Raw genomic sequence first — 15,763 nt, forward strand, 5'->3', positions numbered from 1 at the left:
CAGGCGCAGCTCCGAGTGGGGGGAGGGGGGTTGGTCTCCTCTGGGCATGCGCGGTCATTACCCTTTGTGACCGGGAGGGGTCGCTGTGCCGGACTCGGCCCAAACTGCCGGTCCCTGTGCGCATGCGCGGACTCTCGGCTGTCAATCAACCAACCGCCAGAAGAGGTCGCTGGTGAGACCAGTGAAGGAAGAAAGACTTGCATTTATATAGCGCCTTTCTCCACCACCGGACGTCCCAAAGTGCTTTACAGCCAATGAAGTACTTTTGCAGTGTAGTCACTGTTGTAATGTAGGAAATGTGGCAGTCAGTTAGCACACAGGAAGCTCCCACAAACAGCACTGTGATAATGACCAGATAATCTATCATTTTTTATGTTGATTGAGGGATAAACATTGGCTCGGACACTGGGGATAATTCCCCTGCTCTTTCCCACATTACAACAGTGACTACTTCATTGTAGCACTTCATTGGCTGTAAAGCACTTTAGGATATCTGGTGGCACTATATAAATGCAAGTCTTTCTTTCCTGAAATAATGCCATGGGATCTTTTACATCCACCTGAGAGAGCAAACAGGGCCTCAATTTAACATCTCATCCGAAAGACGGCACCTCCGACAGTGCCGCACTCCCTCAGCACTGCACTGGAGTGTCAGCCTGGATTTTTGTGCTCAAGTCTCTGGAGTGGGACTATGAACCCACGACTTTCTGACTCAGAGGCAAGAGTGCTGCCCACTGAGCCACTGGCTGACACTAAAGAGCAAGCAGTTCTGACGAATGGTCATCGACCTGAAACGTCAACTCTGTTTCTCTCTCCACAGATGCTGCCTGACCTGCTGAGTATTTCCAGCATTTTCTGTTTTTATTAAAGAAACGAGGGAGGCATTGCTGACGGGAAGAATGTTGGGTCGTCCTGCGCATGCGCACCTCCCTGGCAGCTGAGGCGAAACACCGACTCGCCGCTCACGCGTACCAGATGTTGCGGCTCCGCATGCACGCCCGATGTTCCAACCGTGGGGTTTTGTGTGCTGAGCATGCGTGTTGCGGACCGATCGGGACGGGCGATTGTAGAGCAGGAGGGAGAGCGCGGGTGCCATGAGCACAAGCGCGGGACTCAGAGTCAACAGAGCACTTTCTGCAGAGCCGGGGCCTTGTGGGTATTACAGCCGCCATTACTGCTGATCCTTTCAACCAACTTGTGCAGCAGCTGGGGCCTGAAAATCAGCTTCACTGCCCCTAGGTTCGGAAAGGGGAATATGAAACAACAGTTTGCCTCTGATCCTTTTCTGATCTCAATTTACAGGGTTATAGAAGTGGAGCAGTTACAGGCGGGAAGCTCAGACCAAACATCACGTCATGATCTGACAGAGTCGCTGGACTCATCAGGACCTGAATATCATCGGCCTTTGCACATGGAAGGGGAGAGCAGGGATCGCAACGCAGACAAACCACACACGTGTTTGGTGTGTGGACTCGGATTCAGCCGATCGCCTGACCTGGTGAGACACGTGCACCATCACACCGGGGAGAAACCGGGTAAAGGTGGGGACGGCGGGAAGGGCTTCAGTTCCCCGTCTGCATTGAAAGTTCAACGGCGCTGTCACACCAGGGACAGTCTGTTCACCTGCTCCGTGTGTGGAAAGGGATTTGTTTGTTCATCCCACCTGCAAACACACCAGGGAGTTCACACTGGGGAGAGACCATTTCAATGTTCTGACTGTGGGAAGAGCTTTAAAAGCCCCCGGGAGCTGAAGGGACACTGGCTCCTACACACTGGGGAGAGGCTGTTCATCTGCTCCGTGTGTGGGAAGGGATTCGCTCAGTCATCCTACCTGCTGGTACACCAGCGAGTTCACACTGGGGAGATGCCGTTCACCTGCTCCGTGTGTGGGAAGGGATTCGCTCAGTCATCCTACCTGCTGGTACACCAGCGAGTTCACACTGGGGAGATGCCGTTCACCTGCTCCGTGTGTGGGAAGGGATTCGCTCACTCATCCAACCTGCTGACACATCAGCGAGTTCACACTGACGAGAGGCCCTTTAAATTTTCTGACTGTGGGAAGAGCTTTAAAAGCTCCGGGGAGCTGAAGGGACACCAACACCTACACACTGGGGAGAGACCGTTCACCTGCTCCGTGTGTGGGAAGGGATTCACTCAGTCATCCAACCTGCTGACACACCAGCGAGTTCACACTGGGGAGAGACCGTTCACCTGCTCCGTGTGTGGGAAGATTTTGGCTCACTCATCCAACCTGCTGACACATCAGCGAGTTCACACTGACGAGAGGCCCTTTAAATGTTCTGACTGTGGGAAGAGCTTTAAAAGCTCCGGGGAGCTGAAGGGACACCAATACCAACACACTGGGGAGAGGCTGTTCACCTGCTCCGTGTGTGGGAAGGGATTCGCTCGGCCTTCCAACCTGCTGGTACACCAGCGAGTTCACACTGATGAGAGTCCCTTTAAATGTTCTGACTGTGGGATGAGCTTTAAAAGCTCCGGGGAGCTGAAGGGACACCAACACCTACACACTGGGGAGAGACTGTTCACCTGCTCCGTGTGTGGGAAGGGATTCACTCAGTCATCCAACCTGCTGACACACCAGCGACTTCACACTGATCATAGAATCTAACAGCACAGAAGGAGGTGATTCGGCCCATCGTGTCTTTGAAAGAGCTGTCCAATTTAGTCCCACACCCCAGCTTTATCCCCAGAACTCTGCAAACTAGTCCTCTTCAAGGACTCGTCCAATTACTGTTTGAAAGTTCCTGTGGAACCTGATTCCAGCATCCTTTCAGATGGTGCGTTCCAGATCTGAACAATCCTCTGTATGAAAACAATTCTCCTCATTTCACCTATAGTTCTTTTAGTAACTATTTTAAATCTGTGATCTTTGGTTACCGACCCACTTGCCAGAGTGAACAGTTTCTCTCTACTTGCTCGATCAAAACCCCTCATCATTTTGAACACTTCTATTAGGTCTCCTCTTAACCTTCTCTGCTCTAAGGGGAACAATCCCAGCTTCTCCAGTCTCTCCACATAACTGAAGTCCCTCATCCCTGGTACCATCCTGGTCAACCTCCTCTGCACCCTCTCCAAGGCCTTGACATCCTTCCTAAAGTGTGGTGCCCAGAACTGTACACAAGACTCCAGCTGAGGCCAAAACCCTGCAGCTGTACAAAACCCTGGTTAGACCACACCTGGAGCACTGTGAGCAGCTCTGGGCATCACACCTTAGGAAGGATATATTGGCCTTGGAGGGAGTGCAGCGTAGGTTTACCAGAATGATACCTGGACTTCAAGGGTTAAGTTACGAGGAGGGATTACACAAATTAGGGTTGTATTCCCTGGATTTTAGAAAGTTAAGGGGTGATCTGATCGAAGTTTTCAGGATATTAAGGGGAACAGATAGGGTAGATAGAGAGAAACTATTTCCGCTGGTTGGGGATTCTAGGACTGGGGGCAGAGTCTAAAAATTAGAGCCAGACCTTTCAGGAGTGAAATTAGGAAACATTTCTACACACAAAGGGTGGTAGAAGTTTGGAACTCTCTCCCGCAAACAGCAATTGATGCTTGATCAATTGTTAATTTTCAATCTGAGATTGATTGGTTTTTGTTACCCAAAGGTATTAAGGGATATGGGCCAAAGGCGTGTGTATGGAGTTAGGTCACAGATCAGCCATGATCTCATAGAATGGTGGAACAGGCTCGAGGGGCTGAATGGCCTCCTCCTGTCCTATGTTCCTAACTAGTGATTTGTAAAGGTTTAGTGTAACTTTCTTGTTTTTGTGTTCAATGGTGTGGAGATGCCGGAGTTGGACTGGGGTGGACAAATGTAAGAAGTCACACAACACCAGGTTGTAGTCCAACAGTTTTATTTGAAATCTCAAGCTTTCCGAGCGCTGCTCCTTCGTCAGGTGAAGTGGAGATGTGCTGCCTTCCTTTAGGAATTTATGTTAGTTTTCCAGTTAATTCAGGGGTTTGAGTAATTTGGGTCGATTTCCATTGTGTGCCGCCACCTAGTGGATATTTGGTACCTAGCAAGTGCAGTAAAGTGCAGTAAAGCACAGTAAAGTGCAGTAAAGTAAACTACTGTATATCACAGACCTGCAGCCACACATGGTCTGGGAAGTTATAAGAACATAAGAAATAGGAGCAGGAGTAGGCCAATCGGCCCCTCGAGCCTGCTCCACCATTCAATAAGATCATGGCTGATCTGATCCTAACCTCAAATCTTCTATCACTCTCCATCCACCCGAACCCATGTGATCTCCCGGGAGAGGCGAAAAACCAGATAAAAAACCCAATGGACAATTTGGGAGAAAAAAATCTGGGAAATTCCTCTCCGACCCATCTAGGCGATCGAAATTCATCCAGGAGATCACTCTGTCCCTATATTTTCTACAGTACTTACCTTCTGTAAAGGCGATCTCCACCCCAGCCAGGAACAGGAATAAAACCATCTCCTGAAATCTAACACAGAATTAGAACACAGTAGGAGCAGAACCAGGCTACACGGCCCCTGGGCCCACTCCACTACCCACAGGGCCATGACCATTCCGAACGTAGACTCATGTCCAATTTCCTGCCCGCTCCCCGTAACCCTTAATTCCCTTTACTTCTAGGAAACTATCTATTTCTGTTTTAAATTTATTTAATGATGTAGCTTCCACAGCTTTCTGGGGCAGCAAATTCCACAAACCTACCACCCTCTGAGTGAAGAAGTTTCTCCTCATCTCAGTTTTGAAAGTGCAGCCCCTTATTCTAAGATTATGCCCCCTAGTTCTAGTTTCACCCATCATTGGGAACATCCTCACCGCATCCACCCGATCAAGCCCCTTCACAATCTTATATGTTTCAATAAGATCGCCTCTCATTCTTCTGAACTCCAATGAGTAGAGTCCCAATCTACTCAACCTCTCCTCATATGACCAGCCCCTCATCCCCGGGATTAACCGAGTGAACCTTCTTTGTACTGACTCGAGAGCAAGTATGTCTTTTCTTAAGTATGGACACCAAAACTGTATGCAGTATTCCAGGTGCGGTCTCACCAATACCTTGTACAACTGCAGCAATACCTCCCTGTTTTTATATTCCATCTCCCTAGCAATATAAGCCAACATTCCATTGGCCTTCTTGATCACTTGCTGCATCTGCATACTAACTTTTTGAGTTTCGTGCACCAGGACCCCCAGATCCCTTTGTATTCTTGTCACGCTCCAGCCTTGGACACTATTTGTCTGTAAGGACTTGAGAATGTTTTCGATGATTAGTGTACACTATATTTTGCAGAAAATGTTTAGTTTGTAACTTTTCTCTGTAAGCAAACTTACACAGCTAGCCGTGAAGTGCTCACTCTCTGTCTAGCTGGTTAACTTGTAGCTGTATTTTGATGCACTATGTACAGGGCTAATTTAAAGGAAATGCCTTCCAGTTTGCTAAATGTATATTCACAGTAAGCTGTGTTTCCACGTGTTTTGGTAAGTTACATGCCAAATGTACTGTGTTGCTCAGGCGTACCTAAATTTGTGTATGCATACCAGTTATACGCTTGTATACTAATGTGTGCTTCCATTTCTGTGTTGTATTTCAGTTTCACAATAACAATCTTTCAGTAAAGTTTACAAGAAAAGTCAAGCCTTGTGATTTTTATGGGAAGATATCAAGTTGTTAGCTACCTGTCTAGCTCTGCATAGGAACGTGCTGCAAGGGCAGAATAGGAGAGATGCATAAAGACACAGCTTATATAGTCAGAGAATAATGTCAGATGATTACAGGTAATCTTTCTAACTGCCATTTATCACACCTCGGCAGAGAGATAATCACAGCGATCAAAGGTGTGAATGGTGTCCAAACAAGTTAGTCAGGAAAACATTACATCAAAGAACAATGAGGTGGGGTCACAAAGGGTCAAATGTTGCAGATGCTGGGGTCTGTATGAAAAACAAAAAACAGACAAAAACACATTTTTTTTTTTGCTGGAAATCAGAGCAGGTCCGGCCGCATCTGTGTAGAGAGAACAAGCCAACGACGACTCGACTCTGGGTGACCCTATGTCAGGTGGGGTTACATGTAGCGTGACATGAACCCAAGATCGCGGTTGAGGCCGTCCTCATGGGTGCGGAACTTGGCTATCAGTTTCTGCTCGACGATTTTGCGTTGTCGTGTGGCTCGAAGGCCGCCTTGGAGAATGCTTACCCGAAGATCGGAGGTTGAATGCCCTTGACTGCTGAAGTGTTCCCCGACTGGGAGGGAACACTCCTGCCTGGCGATTGTTGCGCGGTGTCCGTTCATCCGTTGTCGCAGTGTCTGCATGGTCTCGCCGATGTACCATGCTCCGGGGCATCCTTTCTCCAGTCCCTTGCTCCGCCTACATGATCTGGTATAAAGGTGGCTGCCCGGCAACCCACTTCCTTCTTGGAACCAGTCGTCCACGAGAGGCATGCTCTGTTCTTTAGTTAATTAAAACCTTTTCATTACTTTCCTAATTCATCGCCTTTTATGGAGTAATTGATAAGCGTATCAATTTTATTAACTAAAAGTAAAATGTCCGGAACTGAGCAGCAACAACAGCAGGCGTTGCTGCGAGCCCTCAGACCAGCATGCCTGGACCTCGACCCCCAAGCGGCGGGTTCATCTACCAATTTCGAACACTGGCTGAGCTGCTTTGAATCCTTCCTAGAAGCCTCCGCCGTGACATCGGAGGAGAACAAATTAAAAGTTCTGACCGCCCAGGTGAGCCCTCAAGTATATACACTCATCCGGGACGCTACTACGTACACGGCGGCTCTCGACCTGCTAAAAGGGCAATACACGCGCCCAGTGAATACGATTTACGCCAGACACCTCCTGGGATCCCGCAGGCAGCAACCGGGGGAATCGGTAGAGGCATTTTTACGGGCGTTACAGACGCTCTGCAGGGACTGCGACTGTAAGGCGGTAACGGCTGCGGCGCACGCGGAGGGACTTACCTGTGATGCCTTCGTTAAGGGCCTCCAGTCCGACTACTCCCGGCAGAGACTGCTCGAAAGCAAGGAGCTCGACCTGAAGACGGCCGTAGCCCTCGCACTCTCACTAGATGCGGCCCACCGAAACCTCGAAGCATACTCACGTAACGGGGCCGCGCCATGGTCATCGCGACCTTGAGACATGGGACCGCCGCCCCCGGTACCAACGACTGCAGCGATGTCCCGAAAGCAACTGGGACCGCCGCCCCCGGTACCAACTACTGCAACGATGTCCCGTAACCAGGCCCAAAAATGCTATTTCTGTGGCCAGTTAAAACACCCTAGAGCGCACTGCCCGGCGAAGACCGCTACCTGCTCTGGCTGCGGGAAGAAAGGCCATTACGCCAACGCCTGCAGAGGGAAACCCGCGAACGCCAGCAGCGCCGCGTGTGAACCGTGGGGGCAGCCATCTTCTCCGCCATTTTGTGCACCTCCGGCCGCGTGGGGATCGGAATCATGGCCGCCGCCATTTTGCCCGCCCCACTCAACCGCCAATTTGTCTCCGGACTCGACCACCGTCTCGTCGGACGACCATATCAGCTCACTCAGCCATACACTGGCCTCCGTTACGCTGGATCAAGCCCTCCCTCATCATCTGTCCAGGTCCATGATGGACATTACGGTAAACGGCCGCGCCACTACTTGCCTGTTTGACAGCGGGAGCACGGGGAGTTTTATTCACCACGACACGGTGCGTAGCCACTCCCTCACGGTCCTGCCAACGCGCCATCGGATTTCTATGGCGTCCAAGTCCCATTCAACGGACGTCGGCGGCTACTGTGTGGTGACCCTTTCGGTTAGGGGCACTGAATATAAAAATTTTAAACTTCTTGTCCTGCCCCGTCTTTGCGCTGCCGTTCTGCTAGGGTTGGATTTTCAGTGCCACCTCAAAAGTGTCACATTGGCATACGGTGGACCACTTCCCCCACTCACAGTCTGCAACCAACAGCTTTTAAATCGCCCGCCGCGCACCACTTGCAGCCTTTCCACACTCAAAGTCCCCCCCCCCTTGTTCGCTAACCTCACCCGCGACTGTAAACCCATCGCTACCAAGAGCAGGCGGTACAGCGCCGGGGACAGAGCTTTTATTAGCGCTGAGGTGGAGCGACTCCTGAAGGAGGGCATTATCGAAGGGAGCACCAGCCCATGGCGAGCCCAGGTTGTAGTCGTTAAGACTGCCGATAAACGCCGCCTGGTCATCGACTACAGCCAAACCATAAACCGGTACACCCAGCTGGACGCATACCCCCTTCCCCGCATATCTGATATGGTCAACCAGATCGCGCAATACAGGGTATTCTCCACCATTGGCCTTAAGTCAGCATACCACCAACTCCCTATCCGCCATGAGGACCGCCAGTATACTGCCTTCAAGGCAAACGGCCGCCTCTACCACTTCCTTAGGGTCCCCTTCGGCGTCACCAACGGGGTTTCGGTCTTCCAAAGGGAGATGGACCGGATGGTTGACCAGAACGCGCTGCAGGCCACCTTTCCCTATCTGGATAACGTCACCATCTGCGGCCACAACCAGCAGGACCATGACGTTAATCTAGCGAAATTCCTCCGTACGGCCCAGCGGCTGAATCTAACATACAATAAAGAGAAATGTATGTTTCGCACCACGCGCCTTGCCATCCTCGGCTGCGTAGTGGAGAATGGAGTCATCGGGCCCGACCCCGACAGAATGCGCCCCCTTATGGAGCTCCCCCTCCCCCACTGCCTAAAAGCACTGAAGAGATGCCTGGGGTTTTTCTCTTACTATGCTCAGTGGGTGCCCAACTATGCGGACAAAGCCAGACCCCTCATCAAGTCCACCTCCTTCCCCCTGACATCAGAGGCGGGTGCTGCCTTCACTCTTATCAAGAGTGATATTGCGAAGGCTACAATGCATGCAGTGGATGAGTCCATCCCTTTCCAAGTGGAGAGCGATGCATCCGACTTCGCCCTAGCTGCAACCCTTAACCAGGCGGGGAGACCCGTGGCCTTTTTCTCAAGGACCCTCCAGGGCCCCGAGATTCGACACTCCTCTGTCGAAAAGGAGGCCCAGGCTATTGTGGAAGCAGTGTGACACTGGAGGCATTACCTGGCCGGAAAACGATTTACCCTTCTCACTGACCAGCGTTCAGTCATAGAGTCATAGAGTTTTTCAGCACAGAAAGAGGCCCTTCGGCCCATCGTGTCTGCGCCGCCCATCCATCCCTGTCCAGTCTAATCCCATTTTCCAGCATTTGGTCCATAGCCTTGTATGCAATGGCATTTCAAGTGCTCATCCAAATGCTTCTTGAATGTTGTGAGGGTTCCTGCCTCCACCACCCTTTCAGGCATTGAGTTCCACATTCCAACCACCCTCTGGGTGAAAAAGTTCCTCCTCAAATCCCCTCTAAATCTCCTGCCCCTTACCCTGAATCTATGCCCCCTTGTTATTGACCCCCCCACTAAGGGGAAAAGTTCCTCTTTATCTACCCTATCTATGCCCCTCATTATTTTGTACACCTCAATCAGGTCCCCCCTCAGCCTTCTCTGCTCCAAGGAAAACAACTCCAGCCTGTCCAGCCTCTCTTCATAGCTGAGGCGCTCCATCCCAGGTAACATCCTGGTGAATCTTCTCTGCACCCTCTCCAAAGCAATCACATCCTTCCTATAGTGAGGCGACCAGAACTGCACACAGTACTCCAGCTGTGGCCTCACCAGCGTTTTGTACAGCTCCATCATAACCTCCCTGCTCTTATATTCTATGCCTCGGCTAATGAAGGCAAGTATCCCATATGCCTTTTTAACCACCTTATCTACCTGCTCCGCTGCCTTCAGGGATCTATGTACATGTACACCAAGGTCCCTCTGACCCTCTGTACTTCCTAGGGTCCTACTACTCATTGTGTATTCCCTTGCCTTATTTGTCCGTCCAAAATGCATCACCTCGCACTTTTCAGGGTTAAATTCCATTTGCCACTTCTCCGCCCATCTGACCAACCCATTTATATCGTCCTGTAGCCGGAGGCTTTCCTCCTCGCAATTTACCACCCCACCAATTTTCGTGTCATCTGCGAACTTACTGATCATACCATTTACATTTTCATCCAAATCATTTATGTAGATCACAAACAATAAGGGACCCAGCACCGATCCCTGAGGTACCCCACTGGACACAGGCTTCCAGTCACAAAAGCAACCTTCGACCATCACCCTCTGCCTCCTGCCACTCAGCCAGTTTAGGATCCAACGCGCCAAGGCACCCTGGATCCCATGGGCTCTTACCTTCTTGACCAGTCTCCTATGCGGGACTTTGTCAAAAGCTTTACTGAAGTCCATGTAAACCACATCCACAGCATTTCCCTCATCCACCCCACTAGTCACCCCCTCGAAAAATTCGATCAGATTTGTTAGACATGATTTACCCTTGACAAAGCCATGCTGACTATCCCCGATTAATCCTTGCCTCTCCAAGTGGAGATTAATTTTGTCCCTCAGAATTTTTTCCAATAATTTCCCCACCACAGATGTTAGACTCACTGGCCTGTAATTCCCTGGTTTATCCCTGCTACCCTTCTTGAATAATGTTACTACGTTAGCTGTTCTCCAGTCCTCTGGTACATCCCCTGTGGCCAGAGAGGTTCTGAAAATTTGTGTCAGAGCCCCTGCAATCTCCTCCCTTGCCTCCCACAGCAGCCTGGGATACATCTCGTCTGAGCCTGGGGATTTATCCACTTTTTGGCCCGCTAAAACCGCTAGCACCTCCTCCCTCTCGATGCTAATATGTTCAAGTATGTCACCGTCCCCTTGCCCGATTTCTATGTCTGCATCGTCTTTCTCCATAGTGAACACAGATGCAAAAAATTCATTTAAAACCCCGCCTACATCCTCTGGCTCTACACACAGATTGCCACTTTGGTCCCTAATGGGCCCTACCCTTTCCCTGGTTATCCTCTTGCCCTTAATATACTTATAAAACATCTTAGGATTTTCCTTTATTTTGCTCGCCAGTGTTATTTCATGGCCCCTCCTCGCCCTCCTAATTTCTTTTTTAAGTATGCCCCTGCACTTTTTATACTCCTCTAGGGCTTCTTCTGTCTTTAGTCTTTTGTAACTGCCAAAAGCCCCCCTTTTATTTCTAATGCATTTTTGTATATCCCTTGTCATCCAAGGTTCCCTTTGCTTGTTGGTCCAACCCTTGACCTTTACAGGAACATGTTGGCGTTGTACTCTCTCTATTTCCCTTCTGAAAGTCTCCCACTGTTTTGATGTGGATTTTCCTATAAGCAGCTGCTCCCAGTCCACTTTGGCCAGATCCTGCCTTATCATATTAAAATCGGCCTTCCCCCAATTTAGAACCCTTATTTCCGGGCCGTCTTTGTCTTTTTCCATGACCACCTTAAATCTCACCGAATTATGGTCACTGTCGCCAAAATGCTCTCCTACTGACACTTCCACCACTTGCCCGGCTTTTATGTTCAATAATAAGCAGAGGGGCAAAATCAAGAACGACAAGATCTTGAGGTGGAGAATTGAACTCTCCACCTACAACTACGATATCTTGTACCGGCCCGGGAAACTCAATGAGCCCCCAGATGCTCTATCACGAGGTACATGTGCCAACGCGCAAGTTGATAGACTGCGGACCCTCCACAATGACCTCTGCCACCCCGGGGTCACCAGATTCTGCCACTTCATTAAGTCCCGCAACCTGCCCTACTCCATCGAGGAGGTCAGGACTATGACCAGGAACTGCCAAATCTGTGCCGAATGCAAACCGCATTTTTATAGGCCAGACAGAGCAAGCCTGATCAAGGCCACTCGCCCCTTCGAGCGCTTGAGCATCGACTTTAAGGGGCCCCTCCCTTCCTCTGACCGCAACGTGTACTTCCTCAACATTGTTGATGAGTACTCCCGTTTCCCGTTTGCCATCCCTTGCCCAGACATGACCAGTACCACGGTCATCAAATGTCTGAATGACCTCTTCGCCTTGTTCGGGTTCCCTAGCTTTATAAATAGTGACCGGGGCTCATCTTTCATGAGCGATGAACTTCGTCAGTACCTGCTCGCGAGAGGTATTGCTACGAGCAGGACCACCAGCTACAACCCCCGGGGGAACGGCCAGGTGGAAAGAGAACGCGACGGTTTGGAAGGCCGTCCTCTTAGCCTTAAAATCTAAGGGCCTTCCGACCTCTCGCTGGCAGGAGGTCCTCCCTGCGGCGCTCCACTCCATCCGGTCACTGCTTTGTACAGCACGGTGGCATAGTGGTTAGCACTGTTGCCTCACAGCGCCAGGGACCCGGGTTCGAATCCGGCCTCGGGTGACTGTCTGTGTGGAGTTTGCACATTCTCCCCGTGTTTGCGTGGGTTTCCTCCGGGTGCTCCGGTTTCCTCCCACAGTCCAAAGATGTGCGGGTTAGGTTGATTGGCTATGATAAATTGACCCTTAGTGTTAGGGGGATTAAATACGTGGGGTTACGAGGATAGGGTGGGATATGTGTTGGTGTAGGGGTTACAGGGATCGGGTGGGATATGTGTCGGTGCGGGCTCGATGGGCCGAAATGGCCTCTATCTGCACTGTGGGGTTTCTGTGATTCTGTGATTAATGCCACCCCTCATGAGCAAATGTTCGTTTTCCCCAGGAAGTCCACATCGGGAACCTCGCTACCGACATGGCTGACTTCTCCTGGGCCCGTCCTACTGCGGAGGCACGTGAGGACCCATAAAATGGACCCCCTGGTCAAGAGGGTGAACCTCCTACACGCCAACCCCCAGTATGCCTACGTGACATACCCAGACGGGCGGGAGGACACGGTCTCCATACGAGACCTCGCACCCTCGGGCGCCCCTGAATCACCACCGTTATTATCCACCACTTCTCCCAACCCAACCCCTGTAGATGGCATGCCAGAGCCCCAGGACCCTTCGTCGACCACTCAGACACCAGATTCGACGTTGGATACTGCAGCACCACCGCCTCTGCTACGACGATCAGGACGGCATACAAGGCCTCCTGATAGACTTACCTACACGAACTTTTAGTACACTTCACCCCGCCGGACTCAATTTTAAACAAGGGGTGAATGTGGTAAACCACTGTTACTGTTTTCACTGTTGTTCACTACTGTTATCGTTATTGCACATTGTTACCTCTTGCTACTCACTGTGTACCAATGCATGCCTCAGCTGGCTCCGCCGACATGACCTGGTATAAAGGTGGCTGCCCGGCAACCCACTTCCTTCTTGGAACCAGTCGTCCATGAGAGGCATGCTCTGGTCTTTAGTTAATAAAAACCTTTTCATTACTTTCCTAATTCATCGCCTTTTATGGAGTAATTGATAAGCGTATCACATCTCAAAGCTCTTTACAGCCAATGAAGTACTTTTGAAGTGGAGTCATTGTTGTAATGTGGGAAACACGGCAGCCAATTTGTGCTCAGCAAGCTCCCACAAACAGCATTGTGATAATAACCAGGTAATCTGTTTTTGTTATGTTGGTTGAGGGATAAATATTGGCCAGGACACCGGGGATAACTCCCCTACTCTTCTTCAAAAGAGTGCCATGGGATCTTTTACATCCACCTGAGAGCAGACGGGGCCTCAGTTTAAAGTCTCATCAGAAACAGTGCAGCACTCCCTCAGCACTGCACTGGAGTGTCAGCCTAGCTTTATGTGCTCAAGTCCCTGGAGTGGGACTAGAAACCCACAACCTTCTGACTCAGAGAGCAAGTGTGCTACCCACTGAGCCCCAGCTGGCACAAGGGAGAGAATACAAGAAAAGATTAGTGGGTAATGTAAAAGGGAACCCAAAAATCTTTTATAAACATATGAAAAGTAAAAGGATAGTTAAAGGAATGGTGGGGCCGATTAGGGACCAAATAGGAGCTCATCATACGGAGGCAGAGGGCGTGGCTGAGGTACTGAATGAGTACTTAGCATCTGCCTTCACAAAAGAAGAGGATGAAGTTAATGTCGCAGTAGAGGAGGGGGAGTAGAGAAATTGGATAAAAATGGATAGAAAGGAGGTGCTAAATAGGTTGTCATCACTCAAAGTTAACAAGTCACCCAGTCCAGGTGGATGCATCCTAGATTGCAGAGGGAAGCTAGGGTGGAGATAGCAGAAGCTCCGACCACAATCTTTCAATCTCCCTCAGATATATGGGAGTGGTGACAGAGGACTGGAGGATTGCAAATGTTACACCCTGTTTAAAAAAAGGGAAGAGGGATAAACCTGGTAACTACAGGCCAATCAGTCTAATGTCAGTGGTGTAGGTGGGCATCCTTTACCTGGTTTACGGTAATTTACCTGGTCAGGCAGCCTTTGCCACTGCACTGTGACCAATTCCAATCAGCGGTTTTGAATCGCTAAACCTCCCCCCGCTCCAGTTCTGACTTGAGGAACTTATAATTAATGATATATTAAAAACGGACAAATGGTCTGGAGGCAAGTGAATTTTTATTAAAACTAAAGAAACTACACCACACCATCAAAGTAATCACGGTAAAATTGCTTAACAGGGGAAGGCAGATGGCAAAAATGAGGGATAAATGGCTACAATGTTAACCGTACAATCTTAGCAACATTTCCCTTAAATTACCACCCCTTTACTTCTCACTAGATTGACTTGCTAGTGGGTCAAAGCCTTGCTCACCTGCAGTCCAAAGAGTTAAAGAGACAAAAAAGGGGCAGAGGACTTCCTGGGCTTAATCTTTATACCCTGAGAGTCCCTGCTGTTTTCGCACCGAAAAGATCCGTGCGCAATTTCGCGCTGAAAAGTCCGAATACACAAGAGAAGGGCTTTTAACTTCCTCCATTCATACATGGAGACATCACGTAGTAGAGTCAATTTCAGTGAATGGATGTGTGTTAACAACCCATTGTGCTTGCCGTCCGATGATTGGTTGATTCAAACGGGCTACTCCCCAGTGTAAACAAGCAGCTTGTAGGTTACCGGACCCATCCAATACCACAGAGTGACTGACAGCTCGGGCTCCATTCAAACTTACTACAGGGCAGCGCTGAGCTTTTCATATGCTAACAGCCTGTCTGTCCTTTTCTGCTGCCTTTTAAAATTCTGTTTCCATGAGGTCTGTTCAGCCATTTTTATGCCCTGGGCAATTTAAACAGTCCAAAACTCAAGAGTACATCTTTTAATAAATTGTACAATCTTAAAGTGTGCGATTTTCACAAAGTTCTTTGATTCCAGTGTCCAAGTGCTGCCTAGCTTACGAGCTTTTTAACGCAGCCTTTTGCGGTTCTGGGTATGTTTTAAAACATTGTCCAACCCAGAGACAATTTAAATCACACAAGTCTTCGTCCACGATGTGGATTAATATTTCCCGATCTTCGGGGGCTGAGGGGATTTTGCGACCCCTACAGTGGTGGGTGAACAACTAGAGACCATTGTCAAGGACAAAATTAATTCTCACTTGGAGAAGCATGGATTAATAAGGGGCAGCCAGTATGGATTTGTTAAAGGTAAATCATGTCTGATTAACCTGATTGAGTTCTCTGATGAAGTAACAGAGGGTTGATGAAGGTAGTGCAGCAGATGTTGTATATATGGACTTTCAAAAGGCATTTGATAAAATACCACAGAAGAGACTTACTCTGAAAATAGAAGCAGAGGGAATTAAAGGGCTGATGGTAATTTGGGTATATAATTGGCTAAGGGAGAGGAGGCAGTGAGCAGTGCTGAGGGATGTTTTTCTGACTGGAGGGAAGTATGCAGTGGGCTCCCCCAGGGGTCGGGATTAGGACCATTGCTTTTCTTGTTATATATAACTGA

General features: G+C 49.5%; 1 protein-coding gene across 1 annotated transcript in view; it reads left to right on the forward strand.

Moving 5' to 3' along the window:
- Positions 1 to 1,094: 1,094 nt before the first annotated feature.
- LOC147084198 (uncharacterized) overlaps positions 1,095 to 15,763 on the forward strand; it is a 41,915-nt gene continuing 27,246 nt past the window's right edge. Inside the window, exons 1-2 of the mRNA XM_085979320.1 lie at positions 1,095 to 1,118; positions 1,643 to 2,599. Of these exons, the coding sequence (XP_085835446.1) occupies positions 1,095 to 1,118; positions 1,643 to 2,599 (981 nt within the window). The remainder of the gene's footprint in view (positions 1,119 to 1,642; positions 2,600 to 15,763) is intronic.

Source organism: Somniosus microcephalus, unplaced genomic scaffold (assembly GCF_052327205.1).
Source record: "Somniosus microcephalus isolate GS21.2 unplaced genomic scaffold, FLI_Smic_1.0 unresolved_chr9, whole genome shotgun sequence".
Taxonomy (NCBI): domain Eukaryota; kingdom Metazoa; phylum Chordata; class Chondrichthyes; order Squaliformes; family Somniosidae; genus Somniosus; species Somniosus microcephalus.